This window comes from Populus alba, chromosome 5 (assembly GCF_005239225.2).
Source record: "Populus alba chromosome 5, ASM523922v2, whole genome shotgun sequence".
NCBI lineage: Eukaryota > Viridiplantae > Streptophyta > Magnoliopsida > Malpighiales > Salicaceae > Populus > Populus alba.
The window spans coordinates 2,357,010-2,380,111 of record NC_133288.1 but is presented as its reverse complement, the minus strand read 5'-3'; the positions used below and the strand labels follow the sequence as shown (position 1 = coordinate 2,380,111).

The 23,102-nt window shown below is 33.7% G+C and overlaps 3 protein-coding genes and 1 pseudogene across 6 annotated transcripts; 1 reads left to right on the top strand and 3 right to left on the bottom strand.

The window, feature by feature from the left end:
- Positions 1-312: 312 nt before the first annotated feature.
- LOC118044975 (uncharacterized) lies at positions 313-3,663 on the bottom strand. Of its 2 annotated transcripts, none has more exons than XM_035053445.2 (6): positions 3,376-3,663; positions 3,240-3,279; positions 2,937-3,020; positions 1,770-1,956; positions 891-1,158; positions 313-712 (listed from the first exon to the last, which is right to left on the bottom strand). In XM_035053445.2, the coding sequence occupies exons 1-6, from the start codon at positions 3,442-3,444 to the stop codon at positions 506-508; spliced, it is 855 nt and encodes a 284-aa protein (XP_034909336.1). In that variant the 5' UTR covers positions 3,445-3,663; the 3' UTR covers positions 313-505. The 2 variants fall into 2 exon arrangements, with proteins under 2 accessions (XP_034909336.1, XP_034909343.1); XM_035053452.2 differs by having other exon boundaries at positions 2,937-3,017; positions 3,376-3,662.
- A 3,956-nt stretch (positions 3,664-7,619) lies between these two features.
- On the bottom strand, positions 7,620-10,683 carry LOC118044987 (peroxisomal adenine nucleotide carrier 1-like; annotated as a pseudogene).
- Positions 10,684-13,546: 2,863 nt separating this feature from the next.
- On the top strand, positions 13,547-20,449 carry LOC118044996 (mitochondrial Rho GTPase 1). 2 transcript variants are annotated; one of them, XM_073409484.1, is made up of 15 exons: positions 13,547-13,707; positions 13,805-14,019; positions 14,714-14,846; positions 15,199-15,348; positions 15,792-15,968; positions 16,368-16,634; positions 16,738-16,806; positions 16,981-17,036; positions 17,282-17,363; positions 17,854-18,065; positions 18,180-18,267; positions 18,369-18,481; positions 18,844-18,994; positions 19,420-19,606; positions 20,147-20,449. In XM_073409484.1, the coding sequence occupies exons 2-15, from the start codon at positions 13,805-13,807 to the stop codon at positions 20,218-20,220; spliced, it is 1,974 nt and encodes a 657-aa protein (XP_073265585.1). In that variant the 5' UTR covers positions 13,547-13,707; the 3' UTR covers positions 20,221-20,449. The 2 variants fall into 2 exon arrangements, with proteins under 2 accessions (XP_073265585.1, XP_034909364.1); XM_035053473.2 differs by having other exon boundaries at positions 13,548-13,707; positions 18,180-18,249.
- Positions 20,382-23,072, bottom strand: LOC118045003 (cyclin-P3-1). Of its 2 annotated transcripts, none has more exons than XM_035053484.2 (3): positions 22,614-23,072; positions 22,097-22,498; positions 20,382-20,918 (listed from the first exon to the last, which is right to left on the bottom strand). In XM_035053484.2, exons 2-3 carry the CDS (start codon positions 22,495-22,497, stop codon positions 20,753-20,755), a joined length of 567 nt encoding a protein of 188 aa, XP_034909375.1. In that variant the 5' UTR covers position 22,498; positions 22,614-23,072; the 3' UTR covers positions 20,382-20,752. The 2 variants fall into 2 exon arrangements, with proteins under 2 accessions (XP_034909375.1, XP_034909381.1); XM_035053490.2 differs by having other exon boundaries at positions 22,672-23,072.
- Between the last annotated feature and the right edge of the window lie 30 nt (positions 23,073-23,102).

The following is a 23,102-nucleotide window of genomic DNA, read 5'->3' as shown; positions in this document are numbered from 1 at the left end:
TGATTTCTAATTAAAATTTACACAACTAATAAATCATATTTCTTCTAGCATTACAGTTCTTTACTATAAAAATAATCAGCTTCAAATAACAAATAATTAAAAATTAAGATTAACTAGAAAAATAATTAAAATAAAAAAACATCATATTAGATGCTTACCAGTTTCTTTTAACTTTATCGACAACACGTACAAATATGTTACGGATTCAATAGATTTCATTTCTCAGTCAAAGGCAATTAACCACTGTCAATGTGCTCGAACAGAATTTCATCCAGACTATCATTAATTTGCAATTTTGAGGAGACTTCACAGTTCTATAACAACACAATATCACATTAATGATTTGAGTTATGTTGCCACGAATGAATGAATACAAGTCGGTTCTAATTGCTGAAAAATATTTCAGCAAAACATTGTTGTATGAATAGGAGGATATAAAGACCAAAAAGACTCATTTTTTTCATCTACAACCCGTTCACCTCTCTTTATGGAACAATATTCTTTCTTATACAGTAACTGTGAACAAATAAAGCTTCAAAACAACGGATAGAGCCAACTGCAATAGAAATATACCGGCTACGATCAAAAACCACCTTTCACCTGCAGACATAATATGGGCTCGGAGATTAAGTGCCACGAAGGTTGCTGACATGAACCCTGCCACACCTGCTATCACCCATCTGAAAATTTCCAAGGGCACCACTGAGAGGCACTGCAACCAAGTACATGAGAATTTAAGTTTGTGTTTGTAAAATTTTCTCTTGTTTAACTGCAGAAAAGATAATCACATATGTGCTTCATACTACAATCTGGATTTTTCTAAGTACCAGGCATGTATAAGCTTAAGGAATAACAAAAGGACACGGTTAGGGAGAAGAAGAGAACATTACCAATGCTGGAATAAAGACAAACAAGGAGTAGCCATAAAGACAGAACAGTTGGACAAGGCCTGATGGTGCTGAAAAGTACTTGAGAATTACATATAATGCAAGAGGAACAAGAAGGACATAGCCATAAAACACTCCAGCAGACCAAGTCACCAGATTTATGTCATAGTTCCATTCTTTCTTCTGCAGCTTGTGTGCTATATATGTCACAAAAGTGCCAATGGAGGCTGCTACAAAGATTAGGGTGGTGCATATCCAAAATGGTCCATACCTGCAGAGATATTGAGCTTAAAATGACACATGTTTCTAACATGTGGAAACGACGAAAGAAAAGACAAATGAGTTTAGCATGTCATCAAATTCAAGGGATTTGCAAAATTGGTGACTTATTGCAGAAACAATAAGCAATCAGCACCGCAGGAAGGCTATAGAGCACAAGTATGGTGTCCTTTTGCCAGCATGAGCAGTTTCTAGAATATTTCATGTTTTGATTATTTGAGGAAGCAAAGGCAAGAAATTCAATTTTAAATCCCCAAAAGTTAAAGCAATCTCAAGGATATGAGATTGAACTATCTATATCTACAGGATAGGCAATCTGCTAGATAGAAAACAGCTGCTATGAAATATTAGACTACAGATGGTCAGCCCTCTTAACACATGTTCAACTATTAAACTAGAATATAAAAGACAAGATCGTGTCAATTGGCTAAACATTTTCCTTCTTTCTTTTTACATAGTTACACTTTCCTAGTCCAGCATTAGTAAACAAATGAGTGAGAAAATCTCAATAAAAAGTTCCTCCCAAATTCAATGATGATAATTTGACATCCTAATCAATTAAGACCATATATCAAAGTGCCGTGTTAGGCAAAGATAACTCACAGATCTGGGTTGTTGGCTGTTTTTTCTGTAAAAGTTCCTCTAAATGGGAAAAGTGAATCTTTGATCCTTTCCAAAACATCAGTAGTGTCAACATCAAAGTATGGCTTGTATGCAGCAATTGTGAATGTTTGAAACCAACCACCTTGCTGGGGTTCGTCAGAACCAGAAATAGGTTTTGAAAATGTATCTGCATCAACAGAAATTTTTCCATTTATCATTAACATGAAGTCAAATTCTAAACCATTAAGACTGGCTTCAAAACAGTGAATATTCTGACTTTTTAAACGGACTTAGCAACTTGCAACAACACAATTTCCAAGATTTCACCAAACCAAGCCAGAAAAGAAATACCACGCGTTTGGAAATTAACATCAGTGCCCTCATTCACCAGCCTTCACTTAGTTGTCCGGGATTGATCATAGCAACAAATCCAGTTTGCAAAGCCATTTCCCAGAAGGCCATTTCCAACATTGTTTAGCAGTCAAACTATTCAAATACAAAGGGTGCGAAAAGAAAAGGGCATTCATAACATCTAACTACAACTTCCACCAAATCACTCTCACTCAAACCCCTTGACACTCAGAAACCCAATTGTTCTAGCCTTTCCCTTGAAAAGCATTTCTCAATTGTCCAGTGATTAAACTGTTCATATAAGAGGGGTGCGGAAAAAAAAAAGACAATCACAACATCTTCTAAATACAGCTTCCATCATCAAGTTGCACGCAGTCAAATCCACCTTGAAATAGTTTTTCCACATCAGAACTATTGGTCCTTCACTTTACATATCACTCTTCTTCAATTAATGTTCATGCTACCTTAACTTGAAATGGAATCTGCGCCTTTTTTATGTTTATAAAATCTCAAAACTCATAAATAACAGAGATCAACAAGCCATGATAGGAAAAAAGATTACAAAACTTAAGCTACCAACCTATTTTTGACAAGCACTCAAAATTGCATACGCTAGTTAAGACTTCTCAGATTAAAAGCAGGGAAATTTTGACAACTTATAGCCAAAGACTAACTCCATTATTTGGTTTTCAATACGAAATCGAGCAAATGACGAAACTATCACATTTTTTCCTAAATCACCCAATGTATATAAGCTCACATCGCTAATTATACAAAAACCAACTCAAATAAATAAAAAAAAGTAACATAGCATACCATCAGCATCACGAGGCGGACGGGATCCACCTGAGATCTTCCCCTGCGAACCTGATGGAGGAAATGTCTGCAGATTCGAATCTGCTACAAATAATACACTAGAAATCAATTTTTCTTTTTTATTACTTCATAAACACCAAACACAAAAGTATGCAATATATATATATATATAACTAATCAATCAGCTCATAAAGAACAATTATCATTAACAGTAATCAAAACTAAATAATTCGATTTGAGATATTTTCTTCTCGATTTTCTCAGCTGCCAGACAATGAAGGAAATTAAAAAAAAGGTGGGTACCGGTGAATTGGACGGTGACGTGGCCGGGATCTGAAACAGCCTAGAAAAGCGAATCGAAACAAAAGATAAATAGATCTGAATACGGAGAACACGTATAGAAATACGTATGAAGAAAAGTATAGAGAGAGAGACTTACAGGAACAGATCCAGAGACTTGTGGTTGATTATCAATGTGTGTGTATTTGCCTACTCCTCCTGACATCATATTTTCTTCCTTCCTTCCGATTCTCTCTTCTCTTCTCTTTCTCAGTAGCCTAACAGACCTCTCTCTCCCGCGTTGGGTTTTTCTTGATTTTCTTTTCTTTTTTTTCCTTCCTTTAATGAGGTTTCTGTTGTCTTTACATGCAAAGCGTGAAGTCTCTGTCGGATCAGATGATAGCAAAGCAAAGGAATTTTATTTTATTTTTTATTTCTTTTACCAAAATGGAATTTTTGGATCGTAGTAGTTAGGGGTGTTCACGGTCCGGTTTGGTTCGGTTTTAACTCAAAAATACAACCAAACCGAAAAATAATATTTTTTATTAATACAACCCGAACCGAACCGAGAACCGGTTCAGACCGAACCGGTTTTGTTCGGTTCGGGTCGGTTTTTTAGCCAAAAAACCAGAAAAACCGGACTATTTTATGGTAACAGTGATAACCGGTTCACTCACTTCCCCTTCCCCTTACGCTTTCTCCTTCTCCTTCCCCTTCCCCTTCCCTTTTCAGATGATGTTAAGAAAATATTTGATATTAATATCAAACTACATAATTTTAACACAAATAAAATAACTCCTAGAAGTTCTCCTTGTCTCTGGGCTTACAATCTGCAGAGAGAGCTTGGATAACCATTGTTCACTTGCTTTTGAGGGAAGGAGAAGGAGAAAGCCCAAAAAACTAGAGGGGAGGCCAATTCATTGGCTATTCTGTCACTTTAGAAAAGGGAGAAGAATAGCTACAGAGGAACTTGCTTCATCACTACATTCTATCCCATCTAGTGAATCTCTCCTTCCTTGCGATTGGATTGTCGAAGGCAGCCCTTTTCAAGTCCTGGAAAAGGTTATGAAATGAGAAGGGGAAAGGGGAAAAGGGAAGGGAAGGCTAGGAAGGGGAAAGGGTAGGGGGGAAGAGGGTGGGGCGGCTGAGAAGGTGAGGGGGAAGGGGAAGGGAAGGCTGGAAAGGGAGAGGGAAGGGGGTGGCGGCTGGAAATAAGAAAGATTTAGGTAGAAATAGTAGTTTTTATACCTTTTTTAAACTAGTCTGGTTTGATTCGGTTTAATCGGTTTAAGCTGTTTTAAACCGAAATTAAACCGGACCGAGTGATTTTTATTGTATCGGTTTATTAGGTTTTTTGTTTTATCGGTTCGGTTTTTTTCAGTTAATTTTTTCTTTTTTTCGGTTTAATCGGTTGGTGGTTTGAACATCCCTATAGTAGCTAATAAGAAGGGAGAAATATTAAGGATTGGATTGGGCCGGTATTATGAATGTTTTGGGCTGATTTGCCCAATAGTTTATAAAAAGTCAGCCTCATGGTCGTCAAAACGGTTTAGAGACCAAAAAGGATATAGATCAATATATCAACTAATGAGTTAATTTAATTAATTATTTTTTATTAAAATAATATTATTTTTTTAAAAAAAGAAAAATATTTTTAGTAAATTTAACTGATTTCAATCAGGTTTAATCAAATTAATTACATTATTAAAAATTTGACAAATTCAATCGAGTTTTATTATATCAATATTTTTTTCTAGTTCAACTTAAAAACTTAACCTAATATAAATTTTGAATTATGAAATTCTTGAATCAACTCATGACTACAGATTAAATATAGATTAGATTTAATGATTATGATTCTAATTCAATTTAGGGGTATGATTAAGTAATTAAATGTGTATACATAATGTGGTTAGTGTTTTTATAAAAGCAAGTTCGAAGAAATTGATTTTTTAGATGTGTTTTTTTTATAATTTTTGCATAAATATATAAAAAAAAAATTAAAAAATATTTATTTAATATATTTTTTTAATTTGAATATATCTTGAAAAGTTACGTCAACCGCAATTCAAACACATTATAAAACACATTCTAAGCTGGGATGTTTTCTTTTTAAATAAAAAAAACATGTTAATTTTCAAGAACCTAAAGCAAAACATAATTGTGCTTTTAAAACATTAGATAGATGGTGGGCAAGAGATGATAGTTATCATGATTATTATTTGTCTGAAATGAGATGATTTATGTTGATTGCTATTGTTCGAGGGATGCATACAATTTTACCTCGTTAATGCAACACCATAAGTATGAGGATAAAAGATATAATATTGTTTTGAAAATATGATTGTGGTTATTTTTTAAAAGTGTTTTTTGTGTTGAAATGCATCAAAATATTTTTTTTTTATTTTTTAAAAAATTATTTTTGAGATAAGCATCAAAACAATCCAAAACACAAAATAAATAAATAATTTTTAACAAAAAAAAATTAAAAAACACTGTTTGCACCGCGTTCGTAAATGATGCCAAAGTTTATTATCAATAAAGTTGTTTTTTATAGGGCAGTTTTAGCACATATATTAAAACTAGTTAGCGATCAATATATTTAGTTTAATTTTAAAAAAAATTAAAATAATATCATTTTTAAATTAATTAAAATTAACCCATTCAATTTATTATTAGAATCTTAAACTAAATCGAGTTTAATATATTTGGGTTATATTGTTACTTGTTAGTAAATCAAATAATTGGAGATGATTTTATGATTATTACCATAAGTATGAATAGATAAAAAGGAGATTTCTGACAGTCAAACTTATAGTCGTGATTGCCATCTATGAAAAAATTGCTAGAAAGAACATCACATGGTAGTTTGCATTCAGCAATGGCAACTAACATGTTCTTCTTACTGCCATATTTTACATTCCAGTTTATTTTTATATTTTAAAAAATATTTATAAAAAAATTAAATTTTTTATTACTTTTTTAATTATTTTTTTTTTTAATATTTTCAAATTATTTTAATATACTAATATCAAAAATTAAGTTTTTTAAAATAAAAAAAATCATTTAAAAAAGAAAAACCTATGCTATAAACCTCACTTTCAGTAGAGTTGAAGACTTATGATCAAGTTTGAAATGCTTTACTGGGCAGTTTAAATCTTTTTCTCGTTAAACACACAGAACTCTAAAGTTGTGTTGATTTAGAAAACATAGTACTTGAAATCTAACTTGGGTTGAATTTCTAATTAAACCTGACAATATATTGATCAAGCCAAAGTTATTAGATCTGATCAGGTTTTTAATAATCTGTTATCTCGGCCGGACCAGGTCCAAATCTGAGCGGGTACGACAAACAAGGAAAAAAAAAAGAAATAATGATGGAAATGCTGCTATTTTGATATTTGATTCAGATTATTCCGGTGATCTGCAAGATGATCTAGAACCGGGTCTGCTAAAAACGACTGACTCATTGTGATCATAGTAAATATCAATAGATATTGCAGTTGAGATTATCTGATATGCTATGTAAGTTCTGTGTTGCTCTCTTTGTGTCAGGTGGAAGATGATGATTGAGAAAAGCCATTTTGCAGAGGCCTCCATAAACGAGGAAAAACATGTTTTGAAGTCCACTGATGTTAAAATCAATGGCATCGTTGAAATGGACACCTTAGAAGAAGTTTAATAAGTTGAGCAATTGAATTTGAAGCTAAACTTGAATTCATATCAAATCAAGCTATAATTTTTTGGCAATTTGAATATGATTAGTGTCATGCCAATGAACAAGTTACCATGTAAATGTTAAACCAGATTGGTGGTTGACCCGGGAAACCCGGATATAGCCAGGTTATTAGTTAAACTAGACTAGACATTGATCTAATAAAACCCGATTGACCCCCGAGCTTTTATCGACCACGCTAAACTTTAGGCCGAGTCAACACCAAGACAAAAAAAGAATAAAATAACATTGTTTTTTTTATAAAAAAAAATTAAGCCAAGTTAACTTGGTAACCTTAACCTACGAGTTGATCCAATAACTCAACGAACCTTATTTTTAGGTTTGATTATGATAACTATGATTGTAGGTTTGATTATGATAACTATGATTGTAGAAGCAAAGCTATGCATAACGTGCTATGGAACACATAACTGAAGTCATCAAACTACCCTAAAGCAAACAGATCAGAAAATTTGTTCATGAGTGGCATGCCATCAGCTTCAAAAAAGTAGTTCACAAAATGTGCAAAAACCAAGGTTTCAAGACGTAAAGTAAAGCTAAAATTGAATTCCTCATCGCTGTAAATTGGATCTAAGATGGGGATGGGGACATTCCCATTGAAACCCACTGACTGCAACTTACTTTCCACAGCTACAAATCATTTATTTGAATTTTTGAAGAACGAGAAATGATAGGGAGAATATAAATTTGCATTACAAACAATACAAGTAATAAATTACACGATTTAATTGGTCTCTTTGGAGAAAAAAATTCCGGGATTACATTATTTCTCTCAAATTGGAACTTCCTCATTCCAAGGATACGTCATGTAGGACAGCTAAAATCACAGTTACTCTCTAACTAAAGAGTATTTATTCGTCTGGATTTGAGCTTCCTATCTAGAAATTGAACTAGGTCTTGTAAAATCCTCCCATTTTCTTGGAATTAAATACGCAACAATATCTACAAAGAATTTCAAGCGTATTACCATAGATGAATCAACATCAGGTACTTTTTAGTCTCCCCCTTGTGAGAAAGAGATACCTTCTAATCGCGAGTATAAGAACCCAAGTTGTTGCAGCTATTTTCTCCTTGATCATCAAAAGCAATGCTGAGCTTAGTACAGTCTTCAAGATCTGTGCGTGCAATCCTTTGAAAAAGCCAAAAATTCCCTCTCTTTCCCATATAGCACATATGACAGCAAAAATTGTCTTTTTGGACTTTCGCTGAGCTTTCTTAGTTTCATCATCATCTGTGTCGGCAGCTTGAATCACTACCTTACACCTGTATCGAGAATATAAATCTCAGTTAGTTCTATATCTCAAGCATTTAAAACTACAGTTTAAGGTGATAACTGTGCACCTGATTGCAGGATATGTCAGAAAGGTGGCTATACTCTTTGAGAGAGCGCCCAGAACAAAAGCTGAGAAGGCAGAAAGGGTTACCGCAGTCTTTTCTGCACCGTTCTTGTTTCTCATTAATAGTTTTTGTTTCAGCTGATCAAATACTGTATACTGCAATATATACAACTCTTGTCTCAGTGCAGTCCATTCTCTTAAGCAAAATGTGGTAACCTCCAAATGTAGATTTTGAAGCAATTTGCATTATAGTGAACCTACAAGGCCAGGTCAAGTACCTGAATTGCAGGGTTCGAGGTCAGCAAAAGAGAGATGCCGAGGCCATCAAATGCATCACTCCAGCTGCCCTCAGTCAATGTTTCCCAAAGTCCTTTCGATTTGCCAAAGGCACTTGTCTGCATCCTTGAGGAGGCTGTATCCAGGGGCTACATGATAGTAAGCCAAAAAAAAAAATGATATTAAACCTTTAAAATTCACTCATATTGAATGGAAGAAACTCTTACAATGACAATAGACAGAATAGACAGAAAATCAGAATAATGAGAAATTTCAAGATAAGCTGCCATCACAACAATCAAACTGGGCAGTATGCCAAACTGAAATCCATAGTCTTATTACAAGCAAAAATCACATTTTGAAATACCAAATAAAGAGAATGAAGCAAAAAGTCTAATATATCTCATGTTCTGAAAAGCTCCATGTTGTAAGATTTGAACAGTTCTTTTGATTGCATATCCAGTTATCCACAGTTCTCTGTATATCATGGCACTGATAGATGTAAAATCCATCTTTACGGTCACTCCCTCCCTTTCTCTCTTACATTTAGAAATTCATCTATGCCATTTCATATGCATAATTTGGGAAGAAAGAATAGTTATTGTATTACATTGTGTTCAAGAAATCATAGCATAACTTGCAAAATGGTGAGTATTGACTCACCTGAGTGATAACGGCAGTGCAAGCCCCTGCAGCAGCAGCAATAATCAAGTTTGCTTTTGTTCCAATCTTTTTTAAAACCACTTTTCTCCATATATAGTCTTTTAAAGTAGCTATACCCATAGAAGTAGACAAACTGTGAAATGAAGGACTGCAGATTTTTCGTTCCTATGCCCTGGTATAATGAAAGAACTTGTCGGGTGGATATTGCTTCCCATAAAACATCAGTAAGCTTCCTGAATTAGCCATAAAAGCAACACCAAATAAAGTACAAGCTTTACAAAAGCAACTAACTTAAACATTCCCAAAGATCTGAAAATCTGAAAATCTGAAAATCACGTGAGAGGCTGCAGAACTAACAAACGGTCCATAAAGTAAAGGGCCACGCAACTAGAAATGCAAATAACATACCATCTGCCAGTGATACATTTCAATTGAAAAGGGCATAACAGAAAATTTTAAAGAATTTCTATACACATGCTTGATACTACATGCTCCTTAAAGAGATTGACCGGAACATGTTTCATTAAGACTTCACTCTGCTAATTATAAAATACATCAAGCAGGCACCTTTGAAGATATCACTAACATGACATGATAACACACCCTCTTAAACATTAAAATTAAATTGATATTAAGAATCATTACACACACACACATACATGAAAAGGTGAAACCAATCTAGAGGAAATGAAAATATTTACTTCATCCAAGAACATTCATCATGATCAGGAAACCAACAGATACAACATAAATAGCCTAATAAAGACCAATTAGTTCGTAGCACAATAGCACAACATAAATTGTCAGCTTCCAGCCACACTGATCAGCTGCAGAAGAATTAGCCAATGGCCATAAACTCATCTACTACATTAATAATAGATCCCTCTCATTCAAAGCAGAAGCTTTACAGAGCTAAAAGTTACCGACTTTCTATGGCCATCACCACCTAACTACAGTCTACACATGTCACCATCCATAAAAATCAAAACTTTCAACTTCCAAAAAATTTTTTTTTAAAAATAAAACAAAACCAGTTGACCAATCACAAGATCACACAAAACACAGGTCAAGAAACCAAAAAAAAAAAACCAAGAAAATTAGGAGATGGGTATTCTTAAGAACCTGTATTTTTGCTGTCCATGAGCACGAGCCTCAGCTTGATACTTAGTCTTACACGTATCAAGAGGGTATAAAATTGTTGTGCTTAGCAGTGAACCAATAGCACCTGATGTTGCCTCTGATACAGATTCAAGATCAATACCCATCTCTCTCTGTATGAAAACTCTTTTAAAAGATTAAGATTCTATAATTATGGGAGTATCAGGATGATTTATATTGAGTTTATAGAGAGGAAGACAGGGAAGAGACAACAGTTCGGTTGGTGGCTGGGCACGGGGGATTTACAAAAAGGAGAGAGATCAAAATGAGAGGAACTGATTTTTGGATTTTTCTTGGGAGTTGTAATAACGTGACGTTTGTTGAAGTTATGGGCTAGTGTTTAAACTTTATTTTCATCCCTATAAATTCATAAATGAAGCAATTTTGCCCCCTCAAGCTGAAATTTCTCTATACTACCCTTTAGTCTCTATAAGAGTTTCAATATCATTCTTGAACATTAATATAATATAGAATAATTGTAATAACTAATGCAACATAGCTAGCTTAAAAGAAAAGGCTAGTATATATTTTAGCGCATGCAAGTCTTAATTTTTTTTTAAAAAATTATTGTTGAAAATAACTTTTTTTGCTCGTAAGATGGGTAAAATAATAATTATTATTTTAATTGTAAACTATTTCATGTACAGTATTTAAGTAACATGTATTATAAAATATTTTTAATATTTAAAGTCATGTAAAAGAAGCATGAGAAAATAATTAAAAAATATAATCCTTCATTAGATAAGGTGGCTGCTTTAAGGGGCATTATTGAAATGTTCAGGGCTCACGATATGAAAATGAAGTTTACATTGACGGTCCTCTGGGGCAGTTAGACGGTGGGGATCTGACGGATCAAAACATACATGAGATAATGAAATTTAGCATTTAGGGAAATTAAATAACATACATATGAGATTTCATAAGATAATTAAATTTAGCCTTTAAGACTCCACATCTCTTGATAATTAATATAGTTTCTATGAATACTATGAACTATGATGATTTTCTATTTTATTTTCTCTGGGGAAAAAAATACTAATTATTTTAGGGTGAAAACTCAAAAAGAGATAAATAGTCAAAAGATTTTATGAAAGTGTTTGGTAATTTTGTTATTACTTTTTGAGTTTTCAATACATATAGGTTATTTATAGACTTCGAGTAAGGCTTAACAAGAGCTCTAATTATTGAAAAATAATTAATAAAATTAATTCTGATTTAATTTAAAATAGTAGCATCGGAGCTTGGAACTTTTAAAATAGAGATCTAGTTTTTTTATTTTATTCTGGTAAGGATTCATTTTGTCGTTGGTTTCTCTTTCTATTTTTTGTTCGTTCCTTCTATTTTCATGTTAAGAAAATAATCATGGTAAATATTATTTATTTTTAAAAAATCAAGGAATTAAACAAATCAAGACAATCAAAAAATTATTTCTATCATCTAGTCAAAGAAGATGATGAAACATTTTGTATAATTTATTTTATTTTATTATATGTCTTGTTATATGACATATAAATTCCACATGAATTGAATGTAAAATATATAATTAAATTATTAAATAATATCATTCTTTTATATTCTAAGTTTCTACAAGATATATATTAAAGCAGGTTGATAATATCCTACTCTAAATATTAACTTCCACACTCTAAATACTATCTTCTGTTTTTTCAATTAATAGCGATATATTTTTTATTCAATTGCTTAAAACATTTTATTTTTATCATCTTCATTATTAACCTAATATTTTTATTCACTATATTTTTCAATAATACATCAACCCATGATTTATTAACTCGTCTTCCTTTAAACCTTTACTCCTTGCTTATCGTTATGTTTAAGTAGCAAACATAAAAATTTGATTCATGGTTCATGGCTTTTTCCCATGATTTTTTATGGTCGCAAGTATAAATTAAGTTAAACCTTATTATTGATAAATTAAAATAATTTATTGATGATGATTACTTTGATAGGTAATACGAGTACAATGACAATAAAAATAATATTATATGTGTCAAACTAGTTTAGGGAAATGTTAAGAAAATAATTAAGATAAATAATTTTTATTATTTCCTAATCAATAGAAGAAAAAAAATGATATAAGTATTTTATATAATTTGTTTTATTATATTTCCTTATGTATCTTATTGTATGGATATATAAACTCACATATATTAAAAAATATAATCAAGCTATTAATTACTATTCGACCGTTTCATTTAAAATATAAACTTTGTAATTCAACCTTTTTTATTTTTTTAAAAGTCAAACGATGAGCTCATTGATACCTTAATTGTAGATACTGGCAGGATTCTCTGCTGGATGCCGTTAGCTGGAATTTTCTGTGTAATTCAGTTTTTGTTGCATGGTTTTGTAGTAGAGACGAGCTACTAGCTTCTTAATTGGTTGCCAAGAAATATGAAATCTGACGCGTGTTTATTTCACCCATGTTATTCAAAATTTAATCAATTTTTTTTTATAAGCAAATTATTTTTTACAAAATAATATAATTTTAATTATTTTAAAAAAAAATTAGATTAATCCTAATGATCATGTGTTAACTTGCATGGTTTGTGATCCAAGCTTTTTGTTTGACCATTTCAAGTTAAATTTATAACTATAATTAAAACTATTATTTTCACCATTTAAAAACAAAGCACAAAAATAACGGGAAAGGGGCACGCTACATTCACTAGCTAGCAAAATCTCCCACCACAAAATAATTAAAATAAATAAAAAAGAAGCCCATAGTTTTCAAGTTGTTTAGAACTAAGTTTTAACTTTTAAATGGTTTTTATTTTTTTGAATTTTTTATTTAACATTTTTATTTTATTTTTTAAATTTTTTTGTATTTATATTAAATATAAATTTTTTAAAAAAATAAAAAAATATTTTTTAATATCAATTTTAAAAAATATTAAAAAAAACACTATTACACTTCCACAAATCATGTATATATATATGCCTTTTTCCATTAGGCATTTGAGAATGTGGTTGTATTATTTTTTAAAATATTTTTTATTTTAAAATATATTAAAATAATATATATTTTTTATTTTTTAAAAATTATTTTTAATATCTGAAAATATAAAAAAAATATACTAATTTAAAATAAAATAAAAATTCGATTTTTTCAATTTCTTTTCACTCATTTTCACCCTTGAAAAAACACAGCTATTTACACTTTTGCCACTCCAACAACCACCAAATTTCACTTTTGCCACTGTAGATCAATTTTCCTTTGATAAACCACCTCTGATTCTTCTTTTTTGAGCTTCCAATTTTTCTCATTACTTAAATCCGTAATTTACCCTTCCAAATCCAGGTTTTTTCACCGTTTTTCCATTCTCATTGCTGTTTTGATTAGTTAGGGTTTTGGGTGTTTGGTTTCTGATTGAGCTGGTTGTGTTTTTGTTGTTTAGATGGCGAAAGCAGCGACGACGGCCAATCCAGGAGTTAAAAGTGGAGTGAGAATCGTTGTGGCTGGAGACCGAGGCACCGGCAAGTCTAGTTTGATTGTCACTGCTATCTCCGAAACTTTTCCGTCGAGTGTTCCGCCGGTTCTTCCACCTACACGGATGCCTGATGATTTTTACCCTGACCGCGTTCCAATCACCATCATCGACACCTCATCTAAGTATTTTACTCTCTCTCAATGTAAAAATATATTTTAATATGCGTATTAGTTAGTTTAATTTGCTAAAAATAGCTGAGTATTTGTATTGTTTTGATTGTATTTTTAGCTGATAATTAATTTAGGGTAATGGCTTAGTTAAGTTGCTATGGTGTATTTGGCTTTGGGATAATGGAAAGAATGGGAATCTTTTAATGCTGTTATAGAAAGTGTGGAGATTTTGTGAATGTCCTTTTAAAATCTATTTGTGGACTATGCTTGGACTGGTGGATTTTTTGGGGTGAAGTTGAGGTACTCTGATTAGTGGGTTTTCATGGTTTTTGAAATCCAGAAGGCTAAAATCAACTCTTGAAGTGTAAACAAAGAAAAAAAAATCAAGCTTTGTGGAATAAATTGTGTTTTTGGGTAAGTTTGTTTTCGGTTGTTGATTATTATGTGTGGTAAAGAGGAAACAGTCATTAGAGTTTAGCGTATTTTGTTGGCCTCCAAGATGGGAAGAGCTGTATGTTTACCGGGCTGGGTATGTCCTGTGAATGAACCAAGAATATCTTTTTGGGAAGGATTGATGTATGTTGGAAATGAGGTTCCACATTCATTCCATTTTTCTTGGTTGGGAAGAGGAGGTGCAATGCCACTTTTTGTTTAGAGTAACAGTATGAGGTAAATAAGGAATGAGCATTTGTTCTGTGTGTTTCAGAGTGGAGGATGCCAGTAAAGTAGCTGAAGAATTGAAGCGAGCTGATGCAGTTGTTCTTACATATGCATGTGACAGGCCAGAGACTCTTGATCGTTTGAGTACCTTTTGGCTTCCTGAGCTTCGTCAATTAGAGGTTTCTATTCTTTGTTTTCATCCCTTTGTGTGTGTGTGTGTGTGTGTGTGTGTTGGTGTGGGGGGTTGTGTGGGTGTATCTTCTGTCATTTTATTGCCAATAAATCTGTAAAGACCTGTCCTTAATTTGTGAAGAGATCTTTCCAATGAGAAACAATAGACATTTTTTTTCAGCCAGATCCTACTAATTCATGTGTGTTAAGCAGAAATCTTTATGACAAGTTTTCATCTACAATCAAAAGTCATTTGTAGCAACTGGAACCTTGTTGCTGTTTTTCTTAGGAATATCTTTCATTCTAGTTTGTTGGTGGAGTGAAGCGTATGCTTTTGATGGTAATGTGGATGATGAACAGGTGAAGGTACCAGTTATAGTGGTGGGTTGTAAGTTGGATTTAAGAGACGAGAACCAGCAAGTGAGCTTGGAGCAAGTAATGTCACCAATAATGCAACAGTTCCGGGAGATTGAAACTTGTATCGAGTGTTCGGCATTCAAACATATTCAGGTATCCTGTTTGCTGAATTACTTTAATAGATGCTATGGTGTGAATCTTTTGGAGTTATCTAATCTGACCATTACAGTGCAATATTGTTTTCTGAATCCTTTTCCGTAATTTAGTTTCACCATTGCAGTGTAACATTGTTTTAACAGTATGCACAGTTTGCACTTTGAAGGTCTTTTCCGGCTCCTGTAATCATTGTATGTCAAGCTTCGTTATGATTCCTCAATGGGAAGTTCCTAATACTGTTTGGAGTTTTCTCCTTGTATTGATAACACTTTTTTTCCATGATGCATGAGTTTCAAACCAAAGATGACTAGTATCTATTTTGTTTTATTCTAATCCTTGAATCAGTTAGATGGATTACATTGGCATGCGGTTTTTGTTGGTAACCTAGGGGTTTTGGAATTAACAATTGAATTTCTGATTTTGGTTTCCTTTTTCTACAGATTCCTGAGGTTTTCTACTATGCACAAAAAGCAGTGCTTCACCCAACTGGTCCATTATTTGATCAGGAATCACAAACTTTGAAGCCCAGGTGTGTTAGGGCCTTGAAGCGTATATTCATTCTTTGTGATCTTGATAGGGATGGTGCCCTTAGCGATGCTGAGTTAAATGAATTTCAGGTTTGTATTCATGTTATTATATTATTCTTTTTTTTTTTTTTGCAATTTTGGTGGGCATGGAGTTGGATTTTGAATCTTGTAATATATATATATATATATTATTCCATTGCTTGGCATTTATTTGTAGCTGCACAAACTTGAGTTTGTAATATCCCAAATGAGTCTTCAGGGTCTTAAGATTTTTTTGTTATCTTGTCATTAGCCTTATAAGCTACAATGTCTTAAGAACATGGTTAATTTGCATATTCTTTTGTGCTTTCTGAGGAGAGAAGCTCAAGCCCAAAGCTTAAAGTCTAGCAAGGGGACGGGTTGGGTATAGTTACAATTTTCAATGCTCAAATATTATAAGTTACAATGTCTTGTGCTTAGGGTTTGTGAAGGATCTAATAGCTTTAACAGGTCAAATGCTTCAATGCTCCATTGCAACCTTCTGAGATAATAGGTGTCAAGAGGGTTGTGGAAGAAAAGTTGCCTGGTGGAGGAGTCAGTGGTATGGGCGTCAATGACTGTGGCCTTACACTGACAGGATTCCTCTTTCTCCATGCATTATTCATAGAAAAAGGGCGCCTTGAGACAACATGGACTGTACTTAGGAAATTTGGGTACAACAATGATATCAAACTTTCTGATGAATTAATTCCCACATTCAAACTAGCTCCTGATCAGGTAATACTGGTTCAAAAGAACTTATGTGATGGTCTTTCTGTGGTTCTTTTCTAGTATCCACTGTTTGTATTAAACCACTTATTTTTTGTTGTCATTTTTTCAGAGTGTAGAACTCACCAGTGAAGCTGTCGAGTACTTGAGAAATATCTATGAACTGTTTGACAGTGATGGTGTATGTTTCAGTCTGTGCTTTTATCATTATTCATTATTAAGCTCTTAAAAGTGTAGTTAACTAAGCTTCGTTATATTTTGAGCTCTTATATCTTCACTAGTATAAGTTGTATTCTGTCAACTTGCTAAGTAATTCTGAATTCTCAAAACCTCACCAATGAAAATGTACTGCCAGGATAACAACTTGCGACCTGCAGAACTAGAAGATATTTTCTCCACTGCACCGGAAAGGTACTGTATTTTTTTTTTTTGTAAAATTGCTGTCATGTTGTGTCCCTTAATAATTTGCAACCATCTACTGTCAACCTTTTTTTTGTCCTGTCATTTGTCTTAAAGAACAAACCAGCATGTTAGATCTATCTTTAATCAACTCAAGCTCTAACCCTACTATCTAATTTCTTCTCATATGAGTTTTCAACTTTTTGCTGTTGATTTGAATTTTTTTGTTACATTAACACTTGGCTTTTCAACTTCAGCCCGTGGGAGGAACCTCCATATAAAGATGCTGCAGAGAAAACTGCATTGGGTGGGCTTTCAGCTAATGCTTTTTTGTCAGAGGTATCTCTCACTCTCCCTCTGCGTGCGTGAGTGAGTGCACTCATGCGGGTGCGATGTGTGCTGGGTGTGAGTGAAGTTAGCTGTCTTTCCTTTCCTTATGTACAATTCTTTTCATGCATGTATCATGCCTGAGTGATATGATTTAAGGGCTTAAAAGTTCTAGAGTATATGGGATATGTGACAAACATCAGTAATGGAATTCATTAATCAATCTAACATTGACTTTTTTGACAAAATAAAAGGTACCTGTTTGAATATTTGGAATATTAATTTCATGACAAGTGTGTTTACTTACTGGCAAATATGCATTCCAGTGGGCCTCGTGGCTTTTCTTAAAAGTTCAAGAGTGCATGGGATATGTGACAAACATCAGCATTGGAATTTGTTAATCAATCAAACATTGACTTTTTTGACAAAAAGTACCTGTTTGAATATTTGGAATATTAATTTCATGACAAGTGTGTTTACTTATAACAAATACATATTCCAGTGGGCCCTTATGACTCTTCTAGACCCATCTAGAGCTGTGGAGAATCTGATTTACATTGGATATTCTGGTGATCCTTCTGCTGCTGTCCGCTTGACAAGGAGAAGACGTTTAGATCGCAAGAAGAAACAGTCAGACAGAAATGTTTTCCATTGCTTTGTCTTTGGACCAAAAAAATCTGGAAAGTCTGCATTAGTGAATTCTTTTATTGGAAGGTTCATCTCAACCCATCTCAGAGAAACTTATATAAATTCTGTTTATTTATGTTCGTATTCTTCCTGGTAATTTTTTTTTCACGGTTAATGTTAGCTTGTTAATTTTGTATTCAGACCTTTTTATGATAGTTATGCTCCAACTGCCGAAGAAATTTATGCAGTTAATGTTGTCGATCTACCTGGTGTAAGTGTTATTGAAGTGGTCAGAATATGTTTTGGTTCTTACTTTGGATTCTTTATGTTATCTAATTGCTCCAAGGCTCGCTTTTGTCTCCAATTGAACCCCCCACTCTCTGTTTGCAGGGAATAAAGAAAACCCTTGTGTTGAGAGAGATTCCTGATGGTGGAGTTAAGAAACTATTGTCAAATAAGGAGTCTTTGGCATCATGCGACATAGCAGTGTTTGTCTATGACAGGTAAGCAGAGTGGTGTCTGATGAATTCAGTTTAGTCACCTCTTTTAAGGGTACATTTTTTAATTTTATGGTATGTGAATTTGAGAGTTAGCTTGCTGTGAGTTTGTTCAAAACTTCAATTTCCTACTTTGCTTGCTATTGATGGGTTATTGATTGGATAAATCTAATTTTGTGTGTGAATAAAAGTCTTAAAATGATCATATGCTGATGTCGTCATGGTTGCCTCATAGGAGAATTTAGCCTTCCAACATAGCTAGGAACCTCAATCAAAGGTTTCCCATGGCTGAGAATGTAATGTGAACTTGTTGCTTTGCAATTTCATTAATACATTCAGTCCATTTAAAGTATCAAATGTTATTGCAGTTCTGATCAGTCCTCATGGAAGAGAGCGACAGAATTGCTTGTGGATGTTGCCAGCCATGGTGAGGATACTGGATATGAGGTGCCATGCCTCATTGTGGCAGCTAAAGATGATCTGAACTCGTTTCCAATGGCAATACAGGAATCTACCAGGGCAGTTATTTCTTTGCTGATTCTATTTCATGGTTGTAGATTATGTACAAAAGTTGAATTTGACTTTATCAAATTTTTGTCATGAATTTTCTGTTTGTGCTTTTGGTTCATAACCCTTTGCTTTATCAGAAAGTCTTCAGATTTCTCTAGTTCGGTTGGTAATACATGACTAACTAATAATGATCTATGATTATGGAGGCCTTGTTCTTCACAGTTAGATTATAGTTGGTTGTGAATAAGTATAAATTGCAGTTGGATTTTAGTAAGTATCAATTGCAAGTTGCCTGTTTGCCTACTGGGCAGTAATTCCCCCTCCTCTCTTCGAAGATTGTTCAGCAGTTCTTGTTGGGATCCAAAAGTAATTGGATGGACTATTGATTATGAAAGGAGAACAATGCCCTTAATTGCAATTATTTGATTTTGCAGGTTAGTCAAGATATGGGAATAGAGGCTCCTATCCCCATCAGTTCAAAGATGGGCGACACCAATAATGTGTTCCGTAGGATAGTAACAGCTGCTGAGCACCCCCATTTGAGCATTCCTGAAACTGAAGCAGGGAGAAGTCGCAAGCAATACAATCGACTTGTCAACCGCTCTCTCATGTTTGTTTCAGGTATGTTGATATTTGAAACTCCTAGAATTAGTGGCACTGCTATAAATATCTCTGGGTATTGTGAATTTTCTGCTATTTCCTTCAGTAATCATGTTTTTCATTTTAAGAACTCTAATTCTGTTTTCTTACTCTGGCCTAGATGTAATAGAAAATGTTTAGTCTATTCTAGGAGTTGTGTGGCTGTTCTTCTATTTAGTCGGATGTTCAACAATTATGTCAGGTGTCAATGCTAAAATGCTGAAGGATGACCATTGTTCCAGTTTGTTTTATTTACTGGGACTGACTCTTGCAAAGGATTTTGACACAACTGATGGGAATTAAATCGAATTCAGGATGACCACAGTGAAATATACTCAATTACTGACTAACATTTGAACAAAATATATCCTCTTGTTACTTGTTTTAGATGATTGTTTCATCTTTCATCTTTCATCTTGCTACCGCTCAATGTTTGTAGGGAAAAACCCATTTTATTGCTGTTAAATGATATCTTTCTCATTGATCATCTACCATATTGATGATTTTGTTTCACTATTCCAGTTGGAGCTGCCGTGGCCATTGTTGGGCTAGCAGCTTACCGAGTATATGCTGCGAGAAAGAACTCTTCTGGTTGAAGAATGAAAGATTCACCCATTAATGAGATGCAACTCACGCATTCGCCTGTAGAGGATTTGCAATATAACTAATTTGATTCGCCTTCCAGCTCATTTGTCATCCATTAGGGTTTTATCAGTTTCAATTGGAAAAAAAGAAAAAGAAAAAAAAGCAACAGATGTAACATGAAACCAGTTGTTGTGCAGGGCTTGTGCAATAATAAAAATTTTGCTACATATTTTTTTGATATGATCACCTGTCGTTGGATTTTCTTGCTTTATTTTTTTGATATGATCACTGTCCTTGGATTTTCTTGCCTTGACACCATGTGCCAAAATGATATTGAGTTTTTGCTATTTTCATATTTAGGATTCTTTTACTTTACTACAGCAGTAATGTACTCGGTTGCATGCCAAATTCTTCTTGCTTGGAAGAAGGAAGGGTGCTTCCGCCATGGTTTTGTTCCTGCAGCCTGCAATTCTGGACGCATGTTTCCCCTCATCTTTGCTTTGCCGGCCTTTGAACCCACAGGCTTGGACCAGCCTGTCCATCCTAGCAACTGCCACTTTCATTTTCTAGTTTCAAGCAGCAGTTCATGAATGCTTCGGCTGTAACCTGGAGCCTGAAATCCAAATTGAACAAGAATCTCATCTCCATTCTATTCATTTCTCCGGTGCTTACACCTCCAATCCTGGCGTAATAGGCATTGTCATAACACCTGCAAGTTTGAGTGAATCAGTGAACAAAGAGGTTTTATGGCAAGCCTAATGCTATATAGCATGTAGATATTGTGTGGACGATTTCCACAAACTATACCACTGAAACTGATTAGTAAGAACAGCCCCTTTCTCTCCATAGTTGTTAGATTCAGCTCAGGTTTGACTCGATTGAGAATATAGGTCATTGGGTCAATTTTGATTAATCCCAAAACATTGTTATGAATAAAAATTATTAAAATTAAATGATATGGTTTTGGACACATTAAAAAAAATAATCCCAAAGTTGATAAGTGGGGTCTTACCTAGATTTGGTTGGGTTAATTAAGTTGTTGGTTGACTTGCCAAGTCAAATAGATTAAATGGGATCAATATTTAAGTTCAAAAATAAACCTGACTCAAGCTAGATTCTGAGTTGATAGATCATCAAAATTAAACCCAATTATACCAGATCATGTTTAACAACTATACTTTTCTTCTATTTTAAACGCTCTTTAAAAGATTTATGAGTTATAAGTAATGTGTTACTTTACATGAAAGTAAGTTTACCACTAAAAAATGAATTTATCATTTTAATTTTTTTTTATGCACTACAATCTCTTGTTTAACTCATGAAATCTCTTCACGAGTAAGCCATACCGGCGAGGCCATCCAACTATTAATTAAAAGAGAGTGTGTTTGGGAGTGTGGTTGTGCATAGTTACTTTTTAAAGTGTTTTTTATTTAGAAAAGTATGTTAATAATGTTTTTTTATTTTTTAAAAATTATTTTTAAGATCAGCACATCAAATTGATTTGAAAATATTAAAAATATATTAATTCAAAGTAAAAAAAAAAAATTTCAAATTTTTTCATAAATGTTTTTCGATCGCATTGGAAAACTCCCTTCCCTCTTCTAGCAATCAATTTCATAAACTTTCAAGAAAGCAGAATGCTGAAAATAAATATTCAATAATAAATCTTAAAATTAGAATTTTTATGTCATCCTTGTCATTTATTGTGTGATATTTCACGAAATAAGAGGATAAGAAATAATGAAATCCACCCATTGACTGCCTAATGACATGACCCTGAATGATAAGTTAAGCATTTCTAAATCTACATCAAAACAGGCACTTAGGGAAGCGAACAGAGTAAATAAATATTAAAGAATTCTTGGTTTTAATCATTCAAGTACTTACTCATCATCCAAAAATTTAGCAGCTACCATGATGCTTGTAATCAGAAGACGGTGTGCGTTTAGGGAAGTAAGATGGCCATCCGTTAGTTGAAGGAACTTGTTGATGTACATGTAAGCAACAACAAGGCAAGAACTGCTGCATCCTGAGTACTTGAATATGCGTTCAATATACTGCTTAATGCTCAAGGTGGGTGATCTTGATCCATGGAAGATTGTAATAACATCTTTTCTAGCTGTGTTCAACAGCTCCTCGTTCTTTTGAATGGATCTCTCTAAAACAGATGCAATAAGCAGCAATACCTGTGGAGTCCCTGAAACCCCTCTACTGGATTCATCCAATAAACCCAAAGCCATGCAAGTTTCTGATCCAGCAGCCATGCCATTGAGCACCAAATCTGCCATTCTGAATCAAAGCTGGTAAATTAGTTAAAAACAAAACAATGGAGCTAACAGTGCTTACAAGTAACTGAAAATCATGCTCTAAGGATTATTCTTACATGAACCTGGGTTCACCCTACCCGTATAGGTATAATCTGAGGCAAAATCAGAGATAAACCTGCAGTGTATCTTACTTACGTGACCTGAGGAGTTGAGAAAAGACTCTATTCCAAGAGGGCCAATCGGGAAGCTTTTACACTGCACTATAAGAGTTTCTAAAAGACTAGCAGCACAAAGGAATGCTCCACTATCATGCACTAAGGTACTTGTGCAGCACACAAGGAGAAAAAACAGAACATAGATTTAGATTCCAGGTGTAGTAGGTGTATCAGGATAAAGTCTTGGGAAAAGTCATAACTTTTTGGAAAGTTGGTCCTGCCTTGCTGCTTGTTGAAGGAAAAGATACAGATTAGTGTTCTTATTTTCTTTAGTGTTTTTGATAGTTAGTGAGGTATCTGTTGATCCTTTTGGCTACCACAACAGCCCTCTACTGGTCTTGGCATGTCGAGCTAAGGATCAGTATTTTTTTCGGCTTGGTTACGCAAAGGTGAGTATTGAACTGAGACCGG